Source organism: Hypanus sabinus, unplaced genomic scaffold (assembly GCF_030144855.1).
Source record: "Hypanus sabinus isolate sHypSab1 unplaced genomic scaffold, sHypSab1.hap1 scaffold_2663, whole genome shotgun sequence".
In the NCBI taxonomy this organism is placed as follows: Eukaryota; Metazoa; Chordata; class Chondrichthyes; order Myliobatiformes; family Dasyatidae; genus Hypanus; species Hypanus sabinus.
Window position 1 is genome coordinate 11,089 of NW_026780796.1, and position 13,797 is coordinate 24,885.

General features: G+C 57.8%; 1 protein-coding gene across 1 annotated transcript; it reads left to right on the top strand.

Moving 5' to 3' along the window:
- Positions 1 to 801: 801 nt before the first annotated feature.
- Positions 802 to 13,301, top strand: LOC132388132 (E3 ubiquitin-protein ligase BRE1A-like; the record flags this gene model as incomplete). The annotated part of the gene is made up of 4 exons (XM_059960492.1): positions 802 to 909; positions 6,192 to 6,400; positions 8,557 to 8,724; positions 13,157 to 13,301. Coding segments are annotated over exons 2-4 (442 nt in total), but the record flags the coding sequence as incomplete, so codon positions are not given.
- Positions 13,302 to 13,797: the final 496 nt, after the last annotated feature.

Below are 13,797 nucleotides of genomic sequence, written 5' to 3' on the forward strand. Positions count from 1 at the left end.
ACCCATTAGTGCCCCTACGTCAACAATATTATCCATTGACCGATAGACCCATTTGTGCCCCTACTTCGACAATTTTGTCCATTGACAGATAGACCCATTTGTGCCCCAACTTCGACAATATAGTCTATTGACAGATAGACCCATTTGTGCCCCTACCTCAACGATATTGTCCATTGACAGATAGACCCATTAGTCCCACTGCTTAAACAATATTATCCATTGACAGATAGAACCATTAGTGCCCCTACGTCAACAATATTGTCCATTGACAGATAGACCCATTTTTGCCCTTACTTCAACAATATTGTCCATTGACAGATAGACCCATTTTTGCCCCGATTTCGACAATATTTTCTATTGAAAGACAGACCCATTTGTGCCCCTACTTCAACAATATTGTCTATTGACAGATAGACCCATTTGTGCCCCTACTTCAACAATATTGTCTATTGACAGATAGACCCATTTGTGCCCCTACTTCAACAATATTATCCACTGACAGATAGACGCATTTGGGTCCCTTCTTCAACAATATTGTCTATTGACAGATAGACCCATTTGTGCCCCTACTTCAACCCCTATAGCAATTCCGTTTCGCCGTTCTTCCTCCGCACCTGCATTGAGCACAGCGTCGCCCGCCGATCTGAAAATAAATGTACTTTGAAGCGTGAGGATTATAAAAAACAAAAACCAGGGAGCAGCCGAAGGAATCCGGAGAAGACCGACCTTTAATTCCCAAGTGATGTCGGGGGCGGGGCGAATGACGTCTCGGCGAGGAGGCGGAGACCGCAAGGAGGCGTCGGTCCTCCAGCCGGGCTGCGTCGGTCCTCCAGGCGGGTCCTTCCGGTCGTCCATCGGCTGCGGCTTCCGGTTCTGCCGGCGGAGCGGAGAGAAAAGGGGGCGACGGAGGTAAAAGGGGAGTTGGAGGGGGGGGGGGTATTGGGGAGGTGCGGACGAGGGAGTTAGAGGTAGATAGGCGGAGGGAGGGGGCTACGCGTGTTAAGGGGGGGAGTTGAAGGGACGAAGGGACGGAAGGAGGGTGAATGGAAGGTATGAGGGGAGGGAAGGAGGGGGAGATGAGGGGAAGGGAGAGCGGGATGAGGGGAGAGGGGAGGAAGAGTTGAAGTGATGGGGAGGGAGGAAGGTACGAGGGGAGAGAGGGAGCAATGGGGGAAGGGAGGGTGGGAGGGAAAGGGGAGTAAGATTTGAAGGGATGAGGGGTGTAGGAGAGAGAGGTGAGGGGGAGGTATGGAGGGATGAGGGGAGGGGGAGGAAGATTTGAAAGGATGAGGGGTGGGTGGGAGGGAGAGGTGAGTGGGAGGGTTGGAGGGATGAGGGGAGAGGGGAGGAAGATATGAGGGGAGGATGGGAGGGAGGGGGGAGGGTTGGAGGAATGAGCGGATGGGGAGGAAGAGTTGAGGGGAGAGCGGAGGAAGATTTGATGAGGGGAGGGTGGGAGGGAGAGGTGAGTGGGAGGGATGAGGGGAGAGGGGAGGAAGATATGAGGGGAGGGAGGGAGGGGTGAGGGGGAGTGTTGGAGGGATGAGGGGAGGGGGAGCAAGAGTTGAAGGGATGAGGGGTGGGTGGGAGGGAGAGTTGAGTGGGAGGGTTGGAGGGATGAGGGGAGAGGGGAGGAAGATATGAGGGGAGGGAGGGGTGAGGGGGAGTGTTGGAGGGATGAGGGGAGGGGGAGCAAGAGTTGAAGGAATGAGGGGAGGGTGGGAGGGATGTGAGGAGAAGGAGGTAGGGAGCAAGGTGAGAATGGAGAGTGAGGGAGGTTATGGGAAACACGGACGGTGGAGTAGGAGAGGTTGTTGTTTGCAAGGAGAAATATCAGGAAGCAGGATGGAGAGGGTATGGGTTCATGGGTTAGTGGCAAAACAGTCCCTTCGTCCCATCTCGTCCGTGCTGGAACCATCTCCTCCCATCGACCAGTCCTCCACACCCCCTCCCACCCGCGTACCTGCCCAAACGTCCCATTAAATGTTAAAATTGAGCTCCCGTTCGCCACTTGCGCTGGCGGCTCGGCCCACATCCTCACCTCCCTCTGAGTGAAGACTTCTCCCCTCGCGTTCCCTTTAAACCTCTCACCTTTCACCCTTAACCTCTTGTGTCTCAGTGGAAAAAGCCTGCTTGCCTTTACCCCCTCGATACCCTCCTAATTTTGTATACCTCTGTCAAATCTCCCCTCAATCTTCTGCAGTCCCAGGAATAAAGTCTTAATAGTTTTAAAAATTTCCCTGAGGCTCTATGGTCCCAGCAGCTAAGTTTTAACATCCTTACAGAGTTGAAAATAAGCTTATTATCAAAGTACCAGCAATGTAAACAACCTTGAGGTTCGTCGTCTCTCCACAAGGAAATGCAATAAACAATAGACAATAGGTGCAGGAGCAGGCCCTTCGGCCCTTCGAGCCAGCACCGCCATTCACTGTGATCACGGCTGATCATGCACAATCAGTACCCCGTTCCTGCCCTCTCCCCATATCCCTCGACCCCGCTATCTATAAGAACTCTATCTAACTCTCTCGTGAATGCTTCCACAGACTTGGCCTCCACTGCCTTCTGGGGCAGAACATTCCACATATCCACCACTCTCTGGGTGAGAAAGTTTTTCCGCATCTCTGTTCTAAATGGCCTACCCCTTATTCTTAAACTGTGGCCTCTAGTTCTGGACTCACCCATCAGCGGGAGCATGCTTCCTGCCTCCAGCGTGTCCAATCCCTTAATAATCGCATATGCCTCAATCAGATCCCCCCTCATCCTTCAAAATTCCAGTGCATATAGGCCCAGTCACTCCAATCTTTCAACATATGACAGTCCTGCCATCCCGGGAATTAACCTCGTGAACCTACGCTGCACTCCCTCAATAGCAAGAATGTCCTTCCTCAAATTTGGAGACCAAAACTGCACACAATACCCCAGGTGGGGTCTCACCAGGGCCCTGTACAGCTGCAGAAGGACCTCTTTACTTGTATACTCAATTCCTCTTGTTATAAAGGCCAGCATGCCATTAGCTTTCTTCACTGCCTGCTGTACCTGCATGCTTACTTTCAGTGACTGATGAACAAAGACACATAGATCTTGTTATGCTTCCCCTTTTCCTAACTTGACTCCAGTTAGATAGTGATCTGCCTTCCTGTACTTGCCACCAAAGTGGGTAACCTCACATTTATCCACATTAAACTGTGTCTGCCATACCTCTGCCCGCTCACCCAACCCGACACGGAGGCAGGATCTATTCCAAATATCTGACAGAAAGTCGGTCCTCAGCCGGGGAGCCTGGTTCAGCCGGAGCCCACTCCGATCCAGCCCGGGGTCCTCTCTGACAATGTCACTCTTTTCCATCGATGCTGCCTGGCCTCTGGAGCTCCCCCGGTGACTTGGGTGCACTGCTCGGATTTCCCGTGCCTGCAGAATTTTTCTCTTCACTGCGGAAACCACAGGAACGGTGCAGAGGAGATTTACGAGAATTGTAAATCCCCAATCCTGGATTGGGGAGCATGCCTTATGAGAATAGGTTGAGTGAACTGGGCCTTTTCTCCTTGGAGCGACGGAGGGTGAGAGGTGACCTGATAGAGGTGTACAAGATGATGAGAGGCATTGATCGTGTGGATAGTCAGAGTCGGTACAGAGGAGATGTCAGGGGTAAGTTTTTTACTCAGAGAGTGGTGAGTGCGTGGAATGGGCTTCTGGCGATGGTGGTGGAGGCGGATATGACAGGGGCTTTTCAGAGACTTTTGGATTGATACATGGAGCTTAGAAAAATAGAGGGCTGTGGGGAAGTCTAGTAATTTCTAAGGTAGGTACAACCATCAGGAAGGAGGTACAGGAGTCTCAGGTCCTGTAATAACAGGGGTATTGAGGGGTAATAACTGTCCCTGAACCTGGTGGTATGGGTCCTGAGGCTCCTGTACCTCCTTCCCAATGGTTGAGGGGTGATAACTGTCCCTGAACCTGGTGGTGTGGGTCCTGAGGCTCCCGTACCTCCTTCCTGATGGTTGAAGGGTGATAACTGTTCCTGAACCTGGTGGTGTGTGTCCTGAGGCTCCTGTACCTCCTTCCTGATGGTGGAAGGGTAATAACTGTCCCTGAACCTGGTGGTGTGGGTCCTGAGGCTCCTGTACCTCCTTCCTGATGGTTGAGGTGTAATAACTGTCCCTGAATCTGGTGGTGTGGGTCCTCAGGCTCCTGTACCTCCTTCCTGATGCTTGAGGGGTGATAACTGTCCCTGAACCTGGTGGTGTGGGTCCTGAGGCTCCTGTACCTCCTTCCTGATGGTTGAGGGGTGATAACTGTCTCTGAACCTGGTGGTGTGCGTCCTGAGGCTCCTGTACCTCCTTCCTGATGGTTGAGGGTTGATAACTGTCTCTGAACCTGGTGGAGTGGGTCCTGAGGCTCCAGTACCTCCTTCCTGATGGCTGAGGGGTGATAACTGTCCTTGAACCTGGTGGTGTGGGTCCTGAGGCTCCTGTACCTCCTTCCTGATGGTTGAGGGGTAGTAACTGTCTCTGAACCTGGTGGTGTGGGTCCTGAGGCTCCAGTACCTCCTTCCTGATGGTCGAGGGGTAATAACTGTTCCTGAACCTGGTGGTGTGAGTCCTGAGGCTCCTGTACCTCCTTCCTGATGGCTGAGGGGTGATAACTGTCCCTGAACCTGGTGGTGTGGGTCCTGAGGCTCCTGTACCTCCTTCCTGATGGTTGAGGGGTGATAACTGTCCCTGAACCTGGTGGTGTGGGTCCTGAGGCTCCTGTACCTCCTTCCTGATGGTTGAGGGGTGATAACTGTCCCTGAACCTGGTGGTGTGGGTCCTGAGGCTCCTGTACCTCCTTCCTGATGGTTGTACCTGCTTTAGAAATTACCCAGGCTTCCCCACAGCCCTCTATTTTTCTAAGCTCCATGTATCAATCCAAAAGTCTCTTAAAAGCCCCTGTCATATCCGCCTCCACCACCGTTTCCGGCAGCCCATTCCACGCACTCACCACTCTCTGAGTAAAAAACTTACCCCTGACATATCTCTGTATCTACTCCCCAGAACCTTCAACCTGTGCCCTCTTGTGGCAACCATTTCAGCCCCGGGAAAAAGCCTCTGACTATCCACACGATCAATGCCTCTCATCGTCGTGTACACCTCTATCAGGTCACCTCTCACCCTCCGTCGCTCCGAGGAGAAAAGGCCGAGTTCACTCAACCTATTCTCACAAGGCGTGCTCCCCAATCCAGGCAACGTCCTTGTCAATATCCTCTGCACCCTTTCTATGGTTTCCACATCCTCCCCAGTGCCGCCCACGTGTCTATGACAGTATAGAGACATAGAAAACCTACAGCACAATACAGGCCCTTCGGTCCACAATGTTGTCCCGAACATGTCCCGACCGAAACAATTACCCGGCTTACCTAGAGCCATCTATCTTTCCATGCTCCATGGACCTATCCAAAAGTGTCTTAACAGACCCTATTGAGAGTGAGAGGAGAGATTGAGGGTGTCGGAGGAGATCGAGGGGGCTGATGGGGAAGGAGGAGGAGGAGGACAGGCAGACTTTGCCAGGAAGGACATCTGAACCCTCCTCCCCTCCCTCTCCTCCGGTCAGACGCGGACCTCCATCGGTCGGAGAGCCCCCCACAAAGTTGTGCCGACCATGTCCCTCCCTTAGAAATTACTCGGCTTCCCCACAGCCCTCTGTTCTTCTCAGCTCCATATACCTGTCCAGGAGTAAAAGCCCCTGTCGTATCCGCCTCCACCACTGTTTCCGGCAGCCCATTCCACGCACTCACCACTCTCTGTGTAAAAAACTTACCCCTGACACCTCCCCAGCACCTTAAACCTGTGTCCTCTCGTGGCAACCATTTCAGCCCCGGGAAAAAGCCTCTGACTATCCACACGATCAATGCCTCCATCATCTTGTACAGCTTCAACATGACACCCTGTCCCCTGCACTCCACACTCTGGTTTGTGAAGGCCAGGGTGGCAAACGCTTTCTTTATGACCCCCTCTGCCCGTGACGCCGCTTTCCATGGATTGTGGACCAGTCTTCGAACCGAGATGGAGAGAGAGGAGGGAGGGGTGAGGGAGCAGAGATTGAGGGTGTCGGAGGAGATCGAGGGGGCTGATGGGGAAGGAGGAGGAGGAGGACAGGCAGACTTTGCCAGGAAGGACATCTGAACCCTCCTCCCCTCCCTCTCCTCCGGTCAGACGCGGACCTCCATCAGTCGGAGAGCCCCCGACTCCCCCCTCCCGTCGGGCGACCCGCTCACCTCGCTGGGCAGGGCACCATGTCCGGGGCGGCGGGCAAGAGGGCCTCCCCGGAGTCAGGGGCGGAGAAGTCGTCGGCGATCGAGCCCCCGGCCGGGAGCTCAGGGACGAAGGTGGAGACCATCAAGCTGGGGAGCGATGCCTCCACGGTGAGTGGCCTGTCTACCCCCCCCCCCCCCACAGCCTTCAACAACAGTGCCTCCTCTCTCCCCCCCATCTCTCCCCATCGTCCTCTCTCCCCATCGTCCCCTCTCCCCCCCATCTCTCCCCATCCTACTCTCTCCACGGTGAGTGACCCGTCTACCCCCCCCCCGACAGCCTTCAACAACAGTGCCTCCTCTCTCCCCCCCATCTCTCCCCATCGTCCTCTCTCCCCATCGTCCCCTCTCCCCATCGTCCTCTCTCCCCATCCTCCTCTCTCCCCATCGTCCTCTCTCCCCATCCTCCTCTCTCCCCATCGTCCTCTCTCCCCATCCTCCTCTCTCCCCATCCTCCTCTCTCTCCATCCTCCTCTCTCCCCATCCTCCTCTCTCCCCATCGTCCTCTCTCCCCATCGTCCTCTCTCCCCCCATCTCTCCCCATCGTCCTCTCTCCCCCATCTCTCCCCATCGTCCTCTCTCCCCATCGTCCTCTCTCCCCCCATCTCTCCCCATCGTCCTCTCTCCCCCCATCTCTCCCCATCGTCCTCTCTCCCCATCGTCGTCTCTCCCCCCATCTCTCCCCATCGTCCTCTCTCCCCCCATCTCTCCCCATCGTCCTCTCTCCCCATCGTCCTCTCTCCCCATTCTCCTCTCTCCCCATCGTCCTCTCTCCCCATCGTCCTCTCTCCCCATCCTCCTCTCTCCCCATTCTCCTCTCTCCCCATCCTCTCTCCCTATCCTTCTCTCTCCCCATCCTCCTCTCTCCCCATCCTCCTCTCTCCCCATCCTCCTCTCTCCCCATCCTCCCCACTCCCCATCCTCCCCACTCCCCATCCTCCCCACTCCCCATCCTCCCCACCCCATCCTCCCCTCTCCCCATCCTCCCCTCTCCCCCCATCTCTCCCCTCTCCCCATTTCACCCCTCTCCCCCTCTCTCTTCCCCCTCTCACTCCCCTTCCTCTCTCCTCTCCCCCCTCCTTCCCGTCCCTCTCTCCCCCCTCCTTCCTGTCCCTCTCTCCCACTCTCCTTCCTGTCCCTCTCTCCCCCCTCCTTCCCGTCCCTCTCTCCCCCCTCCTTCCCGTCCCTCTCTCCCCCCTCCTTCCCGTCCCTCTCTCCCCCTCTCCTTCCCGTCCCTCTCTCCCCCTCTCCTTCCCGTCCCTCTCTCCCCCTCTCCTTCCGTCCCTCTCTCCCCCTCTCCTACCCGTCCCTGTCTCCCCCTCTCCTTCCCGTCCCTCTCTCCCCCTCTCCTTCCCGTCCCTCTCTCCCCCTCTCCTTCCTGTCCCTCTCTCCCCCTCTCCTTCCCGTCCCACTCTCCCCCTCTCCTTCCCGTCCCTCTCTCCCCCTCTCCTTCCCGTCCCTCTCTCCCCCTCTCCTTCCCGTCCCTCTCTCCCCCTCTCCTTCCCGTCCCTCTCTCCCCCTCTCCTTCCCGTCCCTCTCTCCCCCTCTCCTTCCCGTCCCACTCTACCCCTCTCCTTCCCGTCCCTCTCTCCCCCTCTCCTTCCCGTCCCTCTCTCCCCCTCTCCTTCCCGTCCCTCTCTCCCCCTCTCCTTCCCGTCCCTCTCTCCCCCTCTCCTTCCCGTCCCTCTCTCCCCCTCTCCTTCCCGTCCCTCTCTCCCCCTCTCCTTCCCGTCCCTCTCTCCCCCTCTCCTTCCCGTCCCTCTCCTCCCTCTCCCCCCTTTTCTCTCCCTCACTCCCCCTTCTCTTCCTTTCACTCCCCTCCCCTCTCTCTCACTCTCCACCTCTCTCCCACTCTGTTCCCCTCTCTCCTCCCCCTCACCCCTCGCTATCCCCTGTCACTTCTCTACCCCACGTCCCCTCTACCCCCTCTCTCTATCCCACTCTCTCAACCACTTTCACTTTACACCCCTCTTTACCCCCCTCTACGCACCCCACCCTGCCACCCTCCCCCTCACCCACTCCTTACTCCCTCACCCCATCCCCCTCTCCCCATTCTCTAACCCCTCCTCTCCCCCTCTCTTCCCCTGTCCACTGCCTCTCCTCCCTCTCTCATCCCTCGCCCCCTCAGCCTCTCTACCACTCTCTGAACCCCTCTCTCTCTTCCCTTTATGCTCCTTCTCCTTTCCTCGCTCTCTCCACTCCCCCCTGCTCTCGCCCTGTCTCTCCCACTCTCCCGCTCTCACACAGCCTCTCCCTCTCCACTCCAGGAGGAGCTGGACATCCGAACCCTGCAGGCGAGGAACCGGAAACTCTCGGAGGTCCTGGACCAGCGGCAGAGCATCGAGGATGAGCTGCGGGACCTCATCGAGAAGCTGGTGAAGAGACAGGCCACAGACGATGCCACCCTCCTCATCCTCAACAGATACTGGTGTCAGGTACGGACCGTCCCCTCACACACTCCCGGGGTCAGACACAGAGTGAATCTCCCTCCACACCGTCCCATAACACACTCCCAGGGTCAGACACAGAGTGAATCTCCCTCCACACCGTCCCATCACACACTCCAGGGGTCAGACACTGAGTGAATCTCCCTCCACACCGTCCCATCACACACTCCCGGGGTCAGACACAGAGTGAATCTCCCTCCACACAGTCCCATCACACACTCCCGGGGTCAGACACAGAGTGAATCTCCCTCCACACCGTCCCATCACACACTCCCGGGGTCAGACACAGAGTGAATCTCCCTCCACACCGTCCCATCACACACTCCCGGGGTCAGACACAGAGTGAATCTCCCTCCGCACCGTCCCATCACACACTCCCGGGGTCAGACACAGAGTGAATCTCCCCCCACACCGTCCCATCACACACTCCCGGGGTCAGACACAGAGTGAATCTCCCTCCGCACCGTCCCCTCACACACTCCCGGGGTCAGACACAGAGTGAATCTCCCTCCACACCGTCCCATCACACACTCCCGGGGTCAGACACAGAGTGAATCTCCCTCCACACCGTCCCATAACACACTCCCAGGGCCAGACACAGAGTGAATCTCCCTCCTCACCATCCCATCACACACTCCCGGGGTCAGACACAGAGTGAATCTCCCTCCACACCGTCCCATCACACACTCCCGGGGTCAGACACAGAGTGAATCTCCCTCCACACCGTCCCATCACACACTCCTGGGGTCAGACACAGAGTGAATCTCCCTCCACACCGTCCCATCACACACTCCCGGGGTCAGACACAGAGTGAATCTCCCTCCACACCGTCCCATCACACACTCCCGGGGTCAGACACAAAGTGATTCTCCCTCCACACCGTCCCAACACACACTCCCGGGGTCAGACACAGAGTGAATCTCCCTCCACACCGTCCCATCAAACACTCCCGGGGTCAGACACAGAGTGAATCTCCCTCCACACCGTCCCATCACACACTCCCGGGGTCAGACACAGAGTGAATCTCCCTCCACACCGTCCCATCACACACTCCCGGTGTCAGACACAGAGTGAATCTCCCTCCACACCATCCCATAACACACTCCCGGGGTCGGACACAGAGTGAATCTCCCTCCACACCGTCCCATAACACACTCCCAGGGCCAGACACAGAGTGAATCTCCCTCCACACCGTCCCATCACACACTCCCGGGGTCGGACAGAATGAATCTCCCTCCACACCGTCCCATCACACACTCCTGGGGTCAGACACAGAGTGAATCTCCCTCCACACCGTCCCATCACACACTCCTGGGGTCAGACACAGAGTGAATCTCCCTCCACACCGTCCCATCACACACTCCCAGGGCCAGACACAGAGTGAATCTCCCTCCACACCGTCCCATCACACATTCCCGGGGTCAGACACAGACTGAATCTCCCTCCACATCGTCTGATCACACACTCCCGGGGTCAGACACAGAGTGAATCTCCCTCCGCACCGTCCCATCACACAATCCCGGGGTCAGACACAGAGTGCATCTCCCTCCATACCGTCCCATCACACACTCCCGGAGTCAGACACAGAGTGAATCTCCCTCCACAACATCCCATCACACACTCCCGGGGTCAGACACAGAGTGAATCTCCCTCCACACCGTCCCATCACACACTCCCGGGGTCAGACACGGAGTGAAGCTCCCTCCACACCGTCCCATCACACACTCCCGGGGTCAGACATAGAGTGAATCTCCCAGCTCACCGTCCCATCACACACTCCCGGGGTCAGACACAGAGTGAATCTCCCTCCACACCGTCCCATCACACACTCCCGGGGTCAGACACAGAGTGAATCTCCGTCCACACCGTCCCATCACACACTCCCGGGGTCAGACACAGAGTGAATCTCCCTCCACACCGTCCCATCACACACTCCCGGGGTCAGACACAGAGTGAATCTCCCCCCACACCGTCCCATCACACACCCCCGGAGTCAGACACAGAGTGAATCTCCCCCCACACCGTCCCATCACACATTCCCGGGGTCAGACACAGAATGAATCTCCCTCCACACCGTCCCGTCACACACTCCTGGGGTCAGACACAGAGTGAATCTCCCTCCACACCATCCCATCACACTCTCCCGGGGTCAGACACAGAGTGAATCGCCCTCCACACCGCCCCATCAAACACTCCCGGGGTCAGACACAGAGTGAATCTCCCTCCACATCGTCCCATCACACACTCCCGGGGTCAGACACAGAGTGCATCTCCCTCCGCACCGTCCCATCACACACTCCCGATGTCAGACACAGAGTGAATCTCCCTCCACACCGTCCCATCACACACTCCCGGTGTCAGACACAGAGTGAATCTCCCTGCACACCGTCCCATCACACACTCCCGGGGTCAGACATAGAGTGAATCTCCCAGCTCACCGTCCCATCACACACTCCCGGGGTCAGACACAGAGTGAATCTCCCTCCACACCGTCCCATCACACACTCCCGGGGTCAGACACAGAGTGAATCTCCGTCCATACCGTCCCATCACACACTCCCGGGGTCAGACACAGAGTGAATCTCCCTCCACACCGTCCCATCACACACTCCCGGATTCAGACACAGAGCGAATCTCCCCCCACACCGTCCCATCACACACTCCCGGAGTCAGACACAGAGCGAATCTCCCCCCACACCGTCCCATCACACACTCCCGGGGTCAGACACAGAGTGAATCTCCCTCCACACCGTCCCATCACACACTCCCGGGGTCAGACACAGAGTGAATCTCCCTCCACACCGTCCCATCACACTCTCCCGGGGTCAGACACAGAGTGAATCTCCCTCCACACCGTCCCATCACACACTCCCGGTGTCAGACACAGAGTGAATATCCCTCCACATCGTCCCATCACACACTCCCGGGGTCAGACACAGAGTGGATCTCCCTCCGCACCGTCCCATCACACACTCCCGGGGTCAGAAACAGTGAATCTGCCTCCACACCGTCCCATCACACACTCCCGGGGTCAGACACAGAGTGAATCTCCGTCCACACCGTCCCATCACACACTCCCGGAGTCAGACACAGAGTGAATCTCCCCCCACACCGTCCCATCACACACCCCCGGGGTCAGACACAGAGTGAATCTCCCTCCACACCGTCCCATCACACATTCCCGGGGTCAGACACAGAGTGAATCTCCCTCCACACCGTCCCATCACACACTCCCGGGGTCAGACACAGAGTGAATCTCCCTCCACACCATCCCATCACACTCTCCCGGGGTCAGACACAGAGTGAATCTCCCTCCACACCGTCCCATCACACACTCCCGGTGTCAGACACAGAGTGAATCTCCCTCCACATCGTCCCATCACACACTCCCGGGGTCAGACACAGAGTGCATCTCCCTCCGCACCGTCCCATCACACACTCCCGGGGTCAGAAACAGTGAATCTGCCTCCACACCGTCCCATCACACACTCCCGGGGTCAGACACAGACTGAATCTCCCTCCTCACCGTCCCATCACACACTCCCGGGGTCAGACACAGAGTGAATCTCCCTCCACACCGTCCCATCTCACACTCCCGGGGTCAGACACAGAGTGAATCTCCCTCCACACCGTCCCATCTCACACTCCCGGGTTCAGACACAGAGTGAATCTCCCTCCACACCGTCACATCACACACTCCCGGGGTCAGACACAGAGTGAATCTCCCTCCGCACCGTCCCATCACACACTCCCGGGGTCAGACACAGAGTGAATCTCCCTCCACACCGTCACATCACACACTCCCGGGGTCAGACACAGAGTGAACCTCCCTCCACACCGTCCCATCACACACTCCCGGGGTCAGACACAGAGTGAATCTCCCTCCACACCGTCCCATCACACACTCCCGGGGTCAGACACAGAGTGAATCTCCCTCCACACCGTCCCATCACACACTCCCGGGGTCAGACACAGAGTGTATCTCCCTCCACACCGTCCCATCACACACTCCCGGGGTCAGACACAGAGTGTATCTCCCTCCACACCGTCCCATCACACACTCCCGGGGTCAGACACAGAGTGAATCTCCCTCCTGACCGTCCTATCACACACTCCCGTGGTCAGACAGAGAGTGAATCTCCCTCCACACCGTCCCATCACACACTCCCGGGGTCAGACACAGAGTGAATCTCCCTCCGCACCGTCCCATCACACACTCCCAGGGTCAGACACAGAGTGAATCTCCCTCCGCACCGTCCCATCACACACTCCCGGGGTCAGACACAGAGTGAATCTCCCTTCGCACCGTCCCATCACACACTCCCCGGGTCAGTCACAGAGTGAATCTCCCCCCTCACACTCCCCGGGTCAGACACAGAGTGAATCTCCTTTCTGACTCCTGCCACTCTTTCCCTCTCAGTTCGACGAGAACCTGCGGATTATTCAGCAGCGCTGGGACACAGAGGAGGAGGTGCTGTTGGACAGGAAGGCCGCCTGCCAGTCGGTTCCCGAGGCAGAGCCCGAGGGCGGCCAGGACTCTGAGCGCCGGGAGGAGCGGGAGAGAGGTGAGGGTGGGGGAGGGAGTGGGGAGAGAGGTGAGGGTGGGGGAGAGAGGTGAGGGTGGGGAGGGAGTGGGGGAGAGAGGTGAGGGTGGGGGAGGGAGGTGAGGGTGGTGAGGGAGTGGGGAGAGAGGTGAGGGTGGGGGAGAGAGGTGAGGGTGGTGAGGGAGTGGGGAGAGAGGTGAGGGTGGGGGAGAGAGGTGAGGGTGGTGAGGGAGTGGGGGAGAGAGGTGAGGGTGGTGAGGGAGTGGGGGAGAGAGGTGAGGGTGGGGGAGGGAGGTGAGGGTGGTGAGGGAGTGGGGAGAGAGGTGAGGGTGGTGAGGGAGTGGGGGAGAGAGGTGAGGGTGGTGAGGGAGTGGGGGAGAGAGGTGAGGGTGGGGGAGGGAGTGGGGAGAGAGGTGAGGGTGGGGGAGGGAGTGGGCGAGAGAGGTGAGGGTGGGGGAGGGAGTGGGGAGAGAGGTGAGGGTGGGGGAGGGAGTGGGGGAGAGAGGTGAGGGTGGGG